The 15,764-nt window shown below is 46.9% G+C and overlaps 1 protein-coding gene across 1 annotated transcript in view; it reads right to left on the bottom strand.

Annotated features, from left to right (window-relative positions):
• The window catches only part of LOC111151738 (phosphatidylinositol transfer protein alpha), a 40,781-nt gene that overhangs the window by 11,700 nt on the left and 13,317 nt on the right, over positions 1 to 15,764 (bottom strand). Inside the window, exons 4-10 of the mRNA XM_022509911.1 lie at positions 15,506 to 15,597; positions 10,098 to 10,105; positions 8,963 to 9,037; positions 7,241 to 7,324; positions 3,964 to 4,041; positions 3,717 to 3,827; positions 2,746 to 2,868 (exon numbers count right to left, since the gene is read on the bottom strand). Of these exons, the coding sequence (XP_022365619.1) occupies positions 2,746 to 2,868; positions 3,717 to 3,827; positions 3,964 to 4,041; positions 7,241 to 7,324; positions 8,963 to 9,037; positions 10,098 to 10,105; positions 15,506 to 15,597 (571 nt within the window). The remainder of the gene's footprint in view (positions 1 to 2,745; positions 2,869 to 3,716; positions 3,828 to 3,963; positions 4,042 to 7,240; positions 7,325 to 8,962; positions 9,038 to 10,097; positions 10,106 to 15,505; positions 15,598 to 15,764) is intronic.

Raw genomic sequence — 15,764 nt, 5'->3', positions numbered from 1 at the left:
CCTGCCTACCACCGGAACTGCTCATGCACATACTCTCTCTTAAATAAATAAGTGTTTTTAAAGATTTTATTTACTTATGAGAGCAAGAGAGCACGAGCAGGGTGGAGGAGGGGGTGGCAAAGGCAGAGGGGAAGCCAACTGTCTGCTGAACTCCCCGCAGAGCTCCTTCTCCCAAGAGAGAGATCATGACCTGAGCTGAAACCAAGAGTCGGATGCTTACCTGACTGAGCCACCCAGGCACCCCTGTGCGGCTTTCTGTTTATCAGTCATATCCCAATAAAGTGGGATTTTTTAAAATTAAGAAATGAAACTAAAAATAAAGCTGATAAGAATATTTTTAGAAGGAAGGGGGGAAAAAAGAGCAAAAAAAAAAAACAAGTCTGAGGGACGCCTGGGTGGCTCAGTGGGTTAAGCCTCTGCCTTCGGCTCAGGTCATGATCCCAGGGTTCTGGGAACAAGTCCTGCATCAGGCTCTCTGCTTGGCAGGGAGCCTGCTCCCCGCCCACCGCCCGGCCTACTTCTTTGCCTACTTGTGATCTCTGTCAAATAAATAATAAAATCTTAAAAACAAAAACAAAAACAAAAAACAAGTCTGAGGTATAGTTAGCACACAAAGGTCCAGTACAGTTGCTAATGGGGTCAAAAGATGTCCCCCAGTGACACAGACTTGGTTTTGCTTTCTCTTCCACTGCAAACTATTTAAAATTCCAATTCTAGGGGTGCCTGGGTGGCTCCATAGGTTAAGTGTCTGCCTTCGGTTCGGGTCATGATCCCAGAGTCCTGGGATCAGGTCCTGTATTGGGCTCCCTGCTCAGCAGGGAGTCTGCTTCTCCCTCTGCCCCTCTTCCCAGTTTGTGCTCTCTCTCTCAAAATAATAAAATCTTTAAATAAATAAAATAAAATAAAATAAAATTCCAATTCTAGGGGCGCCTGGGTGGCTCAGTGGGTTGAGCCGCTGCCTTCGGCTCGGGTCATGATCCCAGGTCCTGGGTTCAAGCCCCGCATCGGGCTTTCTGCTCAGCGGGGAGCCTGCTTCCTCCTCTCTCTCTGCCTGCCTCTCTGCCTGCTTGTGATTTCTCTCTGTCAAATAAATAAATAAAATCTTTAAAAAAAAAAAAAAATTTCCAATTCTAAAACGGGTTTCCTGCATTCGCAGTTATCCTGGAGGATAGTGGTCTTCCAGGTTTTTTGCACAATTCTCCACAGAATGGAGGAACACACAGAGAGAAGGGAGGAACACACAAAAAGACTTCCCTAATGGTGAGGGCTTTCAAACTTTGGACCTGAGGGAGGCAGATCCAGTAGCTCCTCTGGAGAGTTCTTCCAGCTCCAGGAATTCAAATTCTACCCAAAGAGTAAAAGGCTATCCATAAATGCTTCCCCGAACCCCTGCATACTTTCAGCTGGCCTTTGTCAGGTGTGGGTGCCTAAGGCTCCAGCCTAAACCCCAAAGTCTCCACACAACTCTGTTTGGTAACTTTTTTTTGGTCAGGACTCAGGTAACCAAAAGCACTCAGGCCTCTTTTACATAGCCAGAATCCCCAGCATCCTGGACATTAACACCTACCACTTCCTGAAGATCCTTAGCCGAAGAATCAGGACCGGTGTCCAAAATCCTGCCACTTCCCTGCCAAATGTAGCTGGATGAATAACCAGAACATCTGCCTTCAACAGGAGCTAAGAAAGGAAGAACTCCTAGGCCAAGTCTGCACCCAAGACCAGCCCCATGAAACGGGGGCACCGCAGGCAGTCAGGCCTGGGTCTTGTCCAAGGCACTGCTGGGGAGGTGGGCAAGGCTGGGCACAGCGATGCCTGCCGACCTCTGGCTCCAGGCCAACTCACCCAGGGCAAGGAGGGAGAGATGGATGGCAATTATGAAACAGAGCTTCCTGCCTTATTTTTAGCCCCGAGAGGGCAGGAGGGCTCCAGATGGCATTTAAGGGAGGAAGAGAAGCCAAGTGATTGAGAGCTATGACTCTTACCCTGACTGTGTCACCTGCAAGCTGTATGACCTTGGGCACGGAGCTGGACTCTCAGAGCCTCTACCTTCCTCATCGGAGGATGGCAAGAACAGTGGTGTCTCCTCATAGGTATGGCAAGGATCATTGGAGATGGTGTGGGTAAAAGCCCTAGAATGGTGCCCTCACACACAGGAAGGACATAAACCTTCCTTACTGACGATCTCAGAGTGAGCCTCGCAGAGAAGCATCCCCAAATGAAGCAGGAGCATTAGGCCTTCAGCTCCCATGGAGCAGACAGCCCTCCTCCTTGGCTCCATGCCAAGCCCTCCCTTCCCCCCACCACAAAGGGCCAAGGGTCCAAACTCTAAAAAGAGCTCAAAACAACCTTACAGAGTAGTTATTTGTGGCTGAGCTGTTGCTGTCCTCCGTGGGGGACATGGACGGTCCTCACGCCTCGGGCCAGCCTGCCTCCTCCCACAGTCACCTCCAATACTGCAGCCCAGTGGGACTTCCCCAACCCCCCAGAGTTACTCACTTGGCATGTGGCACACACTGCCATATTTGTCTCTCTCGATACGCCAAGACCTCAGCTAGACTGCCAGTTCAAGAGCACTAGCTGTTCTCGTCTTCGCGGTTCTCAACTACCTGGCACCAGACCTTACTCCTGCAGACACGAATATGTTCCTCGAGCCACAGGTGGTGCCCTCAGGAACAGCCCTACGGGGCAGTCTCCTTCATGGATTTACAGAGCCGGGAGCCCAGTCTCCTCCAGGAGCCCACTTACCTCATCTAGCTGTCTCTTCGTCTCTTCTTCCATCCTTCGGATGTCGTCCATAGTCAGGTCAACCCACTTATCGAGCCAACAGAACAGCTGCCTGTGGAAGTTTGTAAACAGACGCCTTTCTTGCTACAAAAAGGAGGGGACCTAGTTAGAACTCAGAAGGTAGAGGCCACTGCTGCAGCTCCCCTCTCACGATCTCCGTGTTACTAAGCCCACTTTCTTGAAGAGGTCAGGAGAAGAGGTGCCTGGCTGGCTTACACAAATGAGCCCACAGGTCCCAAAGGTCAGTGACTTTTGTCCTCATGTGATAATAGGTATTGCTTCAAGGAGGAGGAAGCCCCCTGGAGAGTACAGGTACCTACCTCAGAGCTAGGCCCTGTGCCCAAAATGCTACCAAGATAGGCAGCCTACGAGCTCATGGGTCAGCCAAGGCCCAGAAACAACTGTGCCAACAGTCCCTCTTATCTCTAGAGCCCAAGGCCAGGTTAAAACTGGCCAGCAGGTATGAAAGGGGGCCCAAGAATGAGGCTCTAACACATCAGAGAAAAAGCTATAAAAATGCCTTAGGTCTATCTGGTTCAAGAATTCAGGGCACTGGAGAATTTGGCTCCTAGAGCCTCTTGCCTTTTGGCTTCATAAAAAGAGAAAGACTTGAGTTTTATCTGCAGTTCAGTCATAGCAAGCCCCTTCCTGTTTCCTTTCCTTTTTTTTTTTTTTAACTTCAGTTTCCTTCCCTGTCACATGTGGTGCCCCTGGATAATGGCATAAAGCTGTAGGACAGATAAGTGAAAGGGGAAGTGGAGGTCAGGGAACTCAAACTGAAATATTCTGATGTCAGCCATCATTGGACACAAGTCATGTGGGTTGTATGATCTTCTCTTGTTGGGCAAAATACACCCCCACCAACACACACACACACACACACACACACACACACACACACACACAGGGGAGGCCTCACCCTGGTCATTTACCTTATGTATAAAGTTTTCCACTTTGTTCTGCAGGCCCCACCACTTGAACTTGACAGTAACCAGTTTGTATGCACACATGTACGGGCAGTCTTTCTGATTTACAAGTTCTTGCTGTATTAGAGACACACATACAGGCAGACAAGTAACTAAGAGGGCCGACCTCCCATTCTCCCTTAGCCCACCCTCCCTGGGGAGAGGTCTGCCCATGCAACGCCCTTCCCCCTGGTGGTGAGGGTGTGAACTGCACCTTCCAATTTGGGCCCAAGGGTCCTCGGCCTGTTTTGATAGATTTAAATTTTGCTGGGTCTTCCTCTGCCTTGTAATCCTGAAAGAAGTTGTAGAATTGGAGTTGGGGAGGAAGGGAAAGAGGGAGTAAGAAGGAGGGAGTAGGAAGGAGAGGGAGGGAGAAGGAGGGGGAGGGAGGGAAAGGGAGGGAGACAGAGATTAGATTTTTCCATGAGAGTATATTTCATACCAGTCTCGAAGCTGCTGGTGTAGAGAAAATATGGGAAAATGTTATAAACACGATACATAACGGTTTACATTTGCCTCAGAGAAGCGCTGTGATCTTCTCTGCCATGGTTTGTTTTCAATGTTACCCATATTAACGTGTCACAGGACTGTCTGAGTAGGCACATATTTCCACTATTTAAGACAGAGATTTTCAACCGGGATAAGCACCCAAATTACTAAGGAAAAGTTTTTCAAAATTCAGATTTCTGGGCCACTCTACCTAAAATCCAGCAAGTAAGAATATCTGCAGGTAGCAATGTCTACAATAGCCAAACTATAGAAAGAACCTAGATGTCCATCAACAGATGAATGGATAAAGAAGATGTGGTATATCTATACAATGGAATACCATGCAGCCATCAAAAGAAATGAAATCTTGCCATTTGTGATGACATGGATGGAAATAGAGGGTATTATCCTTAGCAAAATAAGTCAATCGGAGAAAGACAACTCTCATATGATCTCCCTGATATGAGGAAGTGGAGATGCAATGTGGGGGTTTTGGGAGGTAGGAAAAGAATAAATGAAACAAGATGGGATCAGGAGGGAGACAAACCATGAGAAACTCTTAATCTCACAAAACAAACTGATGGTTGCCGGGGGGGAGGGGGGTCGGGAGAGGGTGGTGGGGTTATGGACATTGGGGAGGGTATGTGCTATGGTGAGTGCTGTGAAGTGTGTAAACCTGGCGATTCACAGACCTGTACCCCTGGGGCTAAAAATACATTATATGTTTATTAAAAAATTTTAAAAAAATAAAATAAAAGCAATACAAAGACTGCTCAGAGCAACAGATCCTTTTGAAAAGCACTGAATCATCTCTTAATTATGTAAGTACTCAAAAGTGTTAGATATTATTTGACTAAATTTCAATGTTCATTAAAAAAAAAAGAGTATCTGCAGGTAAGGGCAGCATAGTCTGTTTTTTAAACCTCTGCGGGTGACTATAAAACACGGCCAGAGTGTTTTATATAACTCTAACTATAAAACAAGTCAGAGTTAACTGACTTGTTTAATAAAATCATTACTGGGAATGTCCCATGTATAGAACCTATCCTCTTGTGTACTACTGTCAGCCTCACTTCACCTAGTTACAATGTAGCCAATGCTGTATGTGAATCAGCCTCAAGGAAAGTTTAATCTTTGGTTTTTCTTCTGCACTGGCTAATAGAGGCTCAGGGAAGGCAAACTTACTATGGTAACTACTTAAAAAAATAGTGAAGAAAACAAATCACACACATACACACACAAGTCATCAAGTATTTCCCAAAGCTAAAAAGATGATTTATGTGTACTTAAAAAAAATAAACCTTTTGTGTTGACTATTCTTTTTTTTTTAAGTTTTTATGATCTTTATTATTATTTTTTTAATTTTACTTTTTATAAACACATAATATATTTTTATCCCCAGGGGTACAGGTCTGTGAATCGCCAGGTTTACACACTTCACAGCACTCACCATAGCACATACCCTCCCCAATGTCCATAATCCCACCCCCCCAACCCCCCCTCCCCCCGGCAACCATCAGTTTGTTTTGTGAGATTAAGAGTCACTTATGGTTTGTCTCCCTCCCAATTCCATCTTGTTTCATTTACTCTTCTCCTACCCCCTTAACCCCCCATCTTGCATCTCCTCTCCCTCATATCAGGGAGATCATATGATAGTTGTCTTTCTCCGATTGACTTATTTCGCTAAGCATGATACCCTCTAGTTCCATCCATGTCGTTGCAAATGGCTGTGTTGACTATTCTTAAACAAATGAAACAAATAAATTAATTAGATCTTCCCCACCTCTGCTTCTCTCTACTCACACAAAACAACCAGAGTTGACAAAATACACAGAGAGTCATACTCTCCATTAGCATTTCTGCTTGAGAACTATGTGGATATGTTCAATTTGAGAAAATCCATCCAGCTACACAATTGGGATATATTCACTTTGCTATACTTCAAATAAAAAGTTTTTTGAGGGGCGCCTGGGTGGCTCAGTGGGTTAAGCCGCTGCCTTCGGCTCAGGTCATGATCTCAGAGTCCTGGGATCGAGCCCCGCATCGGGCTCTCTGCTCAGCAGGGAGCCTGCTTCCTCCTCTCTCTCCCTCTGCCTGCCTCTCTGCCTGCTTGTGATCTCGCTCTGTCAAATAAATAAATAAAATCTTTAAAAAAAAAAAAAAAAAGTTTTTTGAAAAACCCACTCACTTCACCCCACAGGGTGGAAGTGAGGATACAGGCAAGGAAAACACAAGACAGTTTTCATATCTTCTTGGAAATGCACAAATCAAGGTATTTTAAGCACAGAGAGAGTGACTCCAGGAAAGAGGTATCATACCCCTGGGACATGGAGAGCAAACACTTGCTCCCCACCAATGGGCAGAGAGCCAAATTCCTCTGCCCTGATCCCAACAGGCCTCTGTCAAATAGGAAGAGTACTAAATGAGCAGGAACCTAACCTTTCCTTGCCTAAAGAAATACTTCCTAGGAACTCAGCCCCGAGCAGGACAGACCTGGTCCCTGCTCTCTCCAAGTTCATGATCTAGCAGAGACTATCCTTTTCTAGGCGTGTGCTGCCCTCTGTGTTACTCGAGAAGCCACCACCAACTTTTTGAGGGGAGGGCATCTGACCTGTCATATATTCTGCTGGAACGGAACCCACAGAACACAGTCTTCCAAACATAACAGTCAGGCAATGAATGTTTTTTAATGACTGGGTTGGAAAAAATGAATTTGAGAACTAGTTTCAGGTTAAGTGTCATTTCGGCTGAGCAAATTATCCTTAGCACCTACACTCTCTGGTGATATTTCCAGAGGCCAAACAGTCCAGTATCTCCTTGGTGGAATCCCCAAATCAAGATAAGAGAATTCTTAATTCTAATTTAAAAGATAAAAAAAAAAACAACAACAGCCAAGAGAGAACTTCCCTTTGAGCCAAGCTGGGTATAGTTCCTTGGTTTCCCTGAAACTTAGAAGTCATTTTGCATCTCAAAGGCCGCCAACCTCGTTAAATAGTTCCTACCTTGCTAAGTACTTGGCTTCGATCTGCAATGTCTATGTATATGGCTTCCACGTGTTTCCACGCCTCAGGCTCCAGTTTATGCACCTGCAGGAACAAACAGGACCAAGGTGTAGTTTTTGTCAGCTACAAAGCACCCTTTATCCAGAATGAAGACCCAGGAACAGCTATTCCCGTAGCCACAGACGTGAGATTCCCACCAGTAAAGAATTACATGCAAAGTTATCCAAAGGAATGGGAGGAGGGTTTAAGTAGATACATGTGTGAGAACTACTGCTCTGGTTTCAGCAGGCCCAAACACGCAGGGCTGCCTATAGCACTTATGTTACTTCCGTGTGTTCCTCTTTGTAAAGACTGACTACAAGCACTCATGGACATACTGCCTGTTTAGCCACAGACTGCTTTGATCTCTTATTTAGAGAGACAGAAAGAGGATGTGAGCACATGCATGCATGTGAGCAGTGGGGAGAGAGAGAGGGAAAGAGAATCTCAAGCAAACTCTGCGCTCAGCCTGGAGCCCAATGCAGTGCTTGATCCCACGGCCCTGAGATCATGACCTGAGCCGAAATCAAGAGTTGGACTCTTTTTTTTTTTTTTTAATATTTTATTTATTTATTTGAGAGAGATAGTGAGAGAGAGCGTGAGCGAGGAGAAGGTCAGAGGGAGAAACAGACTCCCCATGGAGGTGGGAGCCTGATGCAGAACTCGATCCCAGGACTCCAGGATCATGACCTGAGCTGAAGGCAGTCGCTTAACCAACTGAGCCACCCAGGCCCCAAGAGTTGGACTCTTAAACTAACTGAGCCACCCAGGCACCCCCTACTTTGATGCTTTTAAAAACTTTTTCTTGGGCGCCTGGGTGGCTCAGTCATTAAGTGTCTGCCTTCGGCTCAGGTCATGGTCCCGGGGTCCTGGGATTGAGCCCCGCATCAGGCCCCCTGCTCTGCAGGAAGCCTGCTTCTCCGTCTCCCATTCCCGCTGCTTGTGTTCCCTCTCTTGCTGTGCCTCTCTCTGTCAAATACATAAAATCTTTAAAAGAAAAAAAAAAAAAAAACCTTTTCGGCCCCTCCCAAGGAACGTCACTGCTACTGGATTCCATGCACAAACATGCATGTACAGAATTTTCTCTTCAAACAAACGGTAGCACACACATGGTTCTGCATCACTTTATCTTGAAGGCTGTTTTCTACTGGTTCTTTTTAACAGCTACATACTATGCCACTGTATGGCAGTGCCACAGTTTAACTGTGTTCTACTGATGGGCTCTTACACTGTTTTTCATCTTTGGCTACACGGAAAATGCTGCAATGAATATCCTTGTGGCTAAGTTATTTCACACCTGTGGAAGGACAGCTACATGTCAAATTCCTAGGTGTGGAATTGCTGACGTCAAAAGGACAGGTGCATGTTAGAATTAAGGAGTTCTCATTGTGCTCTATAGAGGCTGTAATCTTCATGTTTTAAAAATACGGTTCCTCTGTGCCAAGAGTTGCATTTTAGACCAATCTTAGCTCTACGAGAAGGCCCTAGAAGGAATCTTTGGGGATCATGTTTTGCAAACTGGAGACAGAGCAATCCCATGATGGTAGGAAGGGTCTAAGCACAGGCTGTTAAAACGGGACCACAGAGATGGCCCCGGGACAGGGAAGAAGAAGCCCATGGGTAGAGCCTCAAGACCCCACCCAGGAGCCTGGAAGTCCCTGGGCTCTTGGAAGCACTACTTACATTCTCCTGGGTGCCAAGATCTGGTTTGTGCCAGGTTTCAATTTTAATCAGAAAGTCTTCTTTCATGTATTCATTCTGCAAGGGGGGAAAACACAGTCACTAGCCTCAAAGTTGGAGAGTAACCATCTCCCATCACTGAGGGCAGGTGGTTGAGAGACTCCGGGCTCTCCCTTACAGGAATAGCTAACTTGACTAGGAGCCCACAATACGCTAGGGGCACATTCTCTTGTTCAATTCTCATCCCAGCCTGTGACAGGTCTAGTAATATTATCCTCATTTTTATAGATGAGGCAAGGGAAGTTCAAAGGTGGGAGGTGACTTGTTCAAGGCCGCAGAGACAATAACAGAGCTGGGCCTCAAAACCAGATTCGTCTGACTTCGAAATCCACGGGTTTAACCACTCGACCATCCTGCTTTTGGCCCAAGAGCTAATGATTAACCTGAGGAGGAATGGTTCACCAGCACCCCATCCACCAGCCAGCATTTGGCCGAGGCCTGAAGTTCTCTTCTCGTTACTGGATCCCCGGTGCTTCCTCCCTTAGTTCTTTTTAAAATGTGGTGCTCCTCGAAGGGGCACACATGAACCTCCGAACTCCTCAGCCAGAATCAGGCTGGCAAAAGCCACCTCTGTTTAGCAGCAGGGACAGGCACCTGGATGAGGGTGCCAAGAAGGGTGGAGAGAAGGGGCAATGACACGGGGGTGGACATAGAAAAGACACCTTGCTGACTTCTCTATTTTGCCAGTGGACAGTGCTCCCTGGGGTCCACCGTTGCACCCGTGGGGAAGCCACAACTGGGTCAGCTGAACGGTTTCAGAAACCCCGAGAAGGTATGGCACAGGAAGGGCAGGGGAGGGTCTCGGATCATCCTGCACACGTGAGCCCCACGGTCCTGAGCGCTGGACCTACAAAGCCACATGCTAATGGAGCTTAAAGCAAGAGGCCATTTTGCAAATTAACAGATTCCTCAGTAGGAGCAAGAGGATGAAGCTTCAACAGCACCGGTCTGCTGACAGACACAAATACCCAGGAACCTCCAGTGTGGTGACATTTTTATTTCTTCTCTTCTTATAGATCATTTACAATGCCCGCCCCAACACACAGACACCCACCTGCCAGCTCCCCCGAATTCTTACCGTAATAACTGCTCCAAGGCAAGGATATGGAAAAAAGAAAGAAAAAGATTAATGAGGCTGAATGAGTATCTGCCCCTTGAGCCCAGGCACCATGGCAGTAAGGAGCTCTCCATACCCTGGGGCTTGTCCACAACCGCCCTTCAAGCCCCTTGGGGGCATTTGGTCCCTCAAATGCACCAACCCTCAAGTTTCCCTCCCTACAGAAGCCAAGAGACCCAATCCGGAATATCATTAAAGTGATGCCGGTATCAGTCCCCGAGATTATCTGCAGCTGGGCGAGGAAAGGGGACCGGCTCTGGCGTCCTGAAGCATTGGGACCCGCCACTCTGCCATCAGAGGATCACCTGCTGTCCCGCTGCCTCCTGGGGCCCAGAGAGGGCACTTTCGGCCAGGCACTATCCGTCTGCCTGCTGCACGCTTCCTCTGACTGTAACCAAACCTCGTGCCCTCTGTGTTCCTGCTCGTTGTAATGAGACCCCTCGGAAACCGTGGTTCAATTATTTATCAGAGAAAATGATTATAGCTCTAATGTCACTGGGGAACAACCCAGCTCTCCTCCTAACAACAGCCTAGATGACCCTGTACCCTCTGAATTTAGGAGTTATCTCAGTCTCTGACAGATGTCACACGGCCATATGGGACAGTTTATGGGACTAACGGTCAAACTCCGTAATTCCAAAGCTAAAACTACGGTCACCTCTGAGATGAAGAAGAGGGAAGAGTGAAACATAAGAGATAAGGTCCACCTTGTGGAGAAACAATCCAAGAAACTACTAGTCATTTCCCTGTATCCAGTGAAAGGTACTTGCAAGAAAGCATCGGGTTAGGATTATAACCACATGGCCTACTCAAGTAATGGCCCCACTATCAGCTTGGAGAAAATCAGTTAACAAAAGAAGGAAATGGTGGGCATGATATTCATTGAGTAGAAGGGCACCGGGGCCAGGTCTGCAGCAATTCTCCTGTGCTGCACTGACGGCCAAAGCCTCGTCTAGCAGCAGCTCCATCTCTAGAACGAAGACTGCAGGGTCAGCCGGATGCGGCCTGATGACAGGAGCCATTAAGGTTCCCCCAACTAACCACCAGACTCTGAACCCATGTTTCCAAGCAATCTTCTAGTCTGGCCTCTGTAGCGATAAAATATGCTCACCAACGGACACAAGAGTCTGATCATTTAAGCCGACAGGCATGTCCGCCGCATGTTGGCATTCTGACTCTACTCCGGTTTCCCAAGGGGAAGAGCTCACACGGGAAGAACACCTTAATCCTTAAGCGTCAAACAGGATTACCCAATGTCATTGGTAATTCTGTATTTCAATATAACTTAACATATTGGCATTTGGGGTTTTTGTACATCAGTCTTTCCTGGACCCTGAGAAAAAGATCCACTCAGTTCTGATGAACTAGGTTTCTGAACCTATGAGGGTGCTGACCCTCCCTGGCCTTTAATGCCAACCTGGGTGACCAATCTCCCCCAGTCTTCTTTAGTCCTGCCTACTGTCCCTCCCAACACCTCTGCATTCAGACCATTTTCTTTTCTTTAAACTGCAACCCTAGGTACACTGGGGTGGGGTGGGGGGTGTCTCAGGAAATCCTTTGCAGTTGGGAAATAGGGCTCTCCGAATAAGACTAATAAGGTACTTTTTATTTATTTATTTTTTTTTAAGATTTATTTATTTATTTATTTATTTATTTGACAGACAGAGATTACAAGTAGGCAGAGAGTCAGGCAGAGAGAGAGAGAGAGGAAGGGAAGCAGGCTCCCTGCTGAGCAGAGAGCCCGATGCGGGGCTCGATCCCAGGACCCTGGGATCATGACCTGAGCCGAAGGCAGAGGCTTTAACCCACTGAGCCACCCAGGTGCCCCATAAGGTACTTTTTAAAACCATGTTGGGGCGCCTGGGTGGCTCAGTGGGTTAAGCCTCTGCCTTCGGCTCGGGTCATGATCCCGGGGTCCTGGGATCGAGCCCCGCATCGGGCTCTCTGCTCAGCAGGGAGCCTGCTTCCCTTCCTCTCTCTCTGCCTGCCTCTCTGCCTACTTGTGATCTCTCTGTGTCAAATAAATAAAAATCTTTATTAAAAAAAAAAAACATGTTTAGTGAGACTGTACTTAGGTCAGGGTTAAGGTTAGAGGGAGAGGCAGGAGGAGAAACATTTATTTCCCTCTTCTTACTTTCATTCACAGGCCCTGCCTCCTCTTAACCACCTCCGTCCTGTCCTAACCTATCAGCATCAGGAGGAAAGAAACAGAAAGAAATAAGAGGACAGAAAAAGCAGATAGTGCACAAAGTATCACAAATCTGTTTTTGTCCCACTCAGAGTGAGGGCAGAGCCTTCTAAAAGGCACATGGACTTTTACCCTATGCTCCTTAACCCATTCCCACCTCAAACTTTAATCTATTTCTGCCACGCAAAGGAGTCTGAACTACTGACGTTTCTCCCACCAATCCCCAGAGGGAACTGGAAAGTAGCCTTCTTATTCCTCTCACTTTGAAAGAGCGATCGATGTCTAACTAAGCAGATCTAAGAGTTAATGTACCCGTTCTATATGATGGAGGGTTCTCACTGTGAGGTCAGCACCCACTTGAGGAAACCAACCTTCCCTCCCCTACTCCCTGCTTCTCCTCTTCACTGAATATTTAGAAATTATATTTTTCTTTTTTTTTTTTCTTTCGGCCAAGGATCAAGACGATATGTGAAGGAACACTGGGCGTCTAGAAAAATGCCCATGTTGGCTGTAGCACGCTCTCCCCAGAATTACAAAGAGGACAGAGGTGTGGCAGCATCTCTCCGTCGGCAAAAGCTCTGTATGCAGAACACTGATCCAAGCATGGAAGAGTCCAGCTGTCGGTTTGCCTCCCTTATACCACGTTGCTTAAGGTTCTTATGACGCATGTTCAATGGCAACTCTCCTGGACATAAAGAAAATTTACCTTTGGCCCTAGACAAGACACACCCAGCCACAGTGCACACTGTCTTAAGAAAGCATGTGCCTCTTTTCCAAGAATTTAACAACTTCCTGCTCAATGTCCGGGGAGTAGTGACATTTGCGTTTTCAGCTACGTCAGTGAAACTCTAAGTGTTACACATCCCAGGTTCCATCCATGATTGTACATCTCCTGACACCAGGTGCTTCAACCTCTGCAGGGCCACTGAAGACTAGAGAGAGAGATTACTGCTTTAGACTTTAGTCGCTCCCAAAGTCCACGGGATAAGGACTACATGGGTGGAGGACCCTCATCGGGTACAGTCTGGGGAGTCCAACAAGTAAGGCAAGTGTAACAGTACACGGAGGTAGAGGCTGCCAGGAGGGCCTCAGAGCCAGACTGTCTATGCCGACAAATGTGGGCTGTCTAGGGGAAAGGTCACTCAACCCACAGTCAAATTCTAGGGGACCTCTGAGGTTATGGATCGGTATTAGCCCTCAAGACCTAGGAATCCTAAAAAGCTAAGAGTATGAACTACTCAAAGGGAATCCTAGAAGGTCTAGAATAGAAAGTTCTCTTCCTTCAAGTCTTTCCTTTCCAGAAATTCTAGTTAGAAGACTAGCCAAGGGGCGCCTGGGTGGCTCAGTGGGTTAAAGCCTCTGCCTTCAGCTCAGGTCGTGTTCCCAGAGTCCTGGGATCGAGCTCCACGTCAGGCTCTCTGCTCTGCGGGGAGCCTGATTCCTCCTCTCTCTCTGCCTGCCTCTCTGCCTACTTGTGATCTCTGTCTGTTAAATAAATGAATAAAAATCTTTAAAAAAAAAAAAAAAAAGACTAGCCAAGATTAAGAAAATAATTCCACCTCTACTCCCACCTTAAATTTTAGAATATGCTGGGTTTTTTTTTTAAAGATTTTTTTTTTTTAAAGGATTTTATTTATTTATTTGACAGAGATCACAAGTAGGCAGAGAGAGAGGAGGAAGCAGGCTCCCTGCTGAGCAGAGAGCCCGATGCGGGGCTCGATCCCAGGACCTCGGATCATGACCTGAGCTGAAGGCAGAGGCTTTAACTCACTGAGCCACCCAGGCGCCCCCCCCCTTTTTTTTTTTAATTTGTCAGAGAGAGAGGGAGAGAGAGCAAGCACAGGCAGACAGAATGGCAGGCAGAGACAGAGGGAGAAGCAGGCTCCCCGCCAAGCAAGGAGCCTGATGTGGGACTCGATCCCAGGATGCTGGGATCATGACCTGAGCCGAAGGCAGCTGCTTAACCAACTGAGCCACCCAGGCGTCCCGAATATGCTGGTTTTTATAAGCCATCACTTCAGGGCTCTTAGCAGTGAACTCCCTCCTCTTTGTCTCCTACCACACAAATCTGGCATGTATATTCTGTGTGTTATATATTTAGGGAATAGCTGTTTCTAAATCCTTTGTCATAAAAAAAATTGGGCTTATTCCAACTTTTTCCCAACAAAATCAGATTTTGGGGACACCTGGGTGGCTCAGTGGGTTAAAGCCTCTGCCTTCTGCTCAGGTCATGATCAGGTCCTGGAATGGAGTCCCGCATCAGGCTCTCTGCTCAGCAGGGAGCCTGCTTCCCTCGCACCCTGCCCCCCCGCCCCCCGCCTACTTGTGATCTCTGTCAAATAAATAAATAACATCTTTAAAAAAAAAATTCAGGATTTCGTTGCTACGTTTTCTTGGTGTCAGGCCTGGCCCTCTCCCAGGGCAAGAAAATCACCCTATAGGTCCTTTCCCATGACTGCCTCTTTCAAGACTTCCTTGGTCTCAAAGCTGGTTTCTAAGCCAAACCCAGATATAGTACATTAAACTGGAAATTTCAATATTTAACAATAAGTAAGTGGTTTAGAAAGATCACAGAGCTCTCACAGGATGGAACACTATGCAGACATTACAAACTTAAAAAATAGCAGACTCTATGGTGACAGGGAAAAGATTCTAAATAAAAAATGAGCAATTTAAGAACTAGTATGATTTGATCTAAAATTTGTCTTCAAAATGTGCCTGGAGATAAACGCGTAAGTATTAAAAAAAGAATTAGATAAAAAGAAACCAAAATGTCAACACTGACTATCTAGAAATGGAAGCAGCCTGGGTGATTATTTTTTTCTGTTTGTATGTATTTTCCACAATTTAAACAGAGAACACTGCTTCTGTAAACAGTGAAAACAGTCATCATTATTATACCGACCCAACCAAGATGGGCTGGTTCTGTGCCATCTCAGGTTGTGACTACTTGGTGGTTCCCCCCCCCCAGATGGTTGCCACACTCGACTAGACAGTGACACTCACCACCAGCCTGAGGTGGGGGGGAGTCCCCAAGCTCATCCTTTCATTGACTTACTCTGGAAAATGGAGGTGGAACACAAAACCCTAATTCACAGCCACCCCTACTTGACCTAGTTGACCACACCCTCCCATCTAGCTTGGGGCCCCTACTCCAGCTTCCGGCCCGGTCTGCACTTACCAGTTCTGCAGTAAGGGTAGGCATTCCATGCCTTTTCATGTATATTCAGGGCTCCCTCTGGGGCTAGCATTCGAACGAATGTGGGCACTTTGCTGTGGTAAGAAAAGGCGGTTACAAAGAGAAATGGAAAACAGAGAAGACGATGGGCTGGTACATCACAGTCTTCAGGCCATAGCTCCCACTTCTTCAGCGGGGTTGGCAAGCAAGTCTCCACGAGATAAGCAGGTTACTCCTCTGTGTGAGAAGCTACCTGTTGGAG

Source organism: Enhydra lutris, unplaced genomic scaffold (genome assembly GCF_002288905.1).
Source record: "Enhydra lutris kenyoni isolate GAN:26980312 unplaced genomic scaffold, ASM228890v2 scaffoldscaffold26, whole genome shotgun sequence".
NCBI classification, from domain to species: domain Eukaryota; kingdom Metazoa; phylum Chordata; class Mammalia; order Carnivora; family Mustelidae; genus Enhydra; species Enhydra lutris.
Note: the sequence above shows the minus strand (reverse complement) of the source record. Positions and strands in the feature narration are given on the sequence as shown.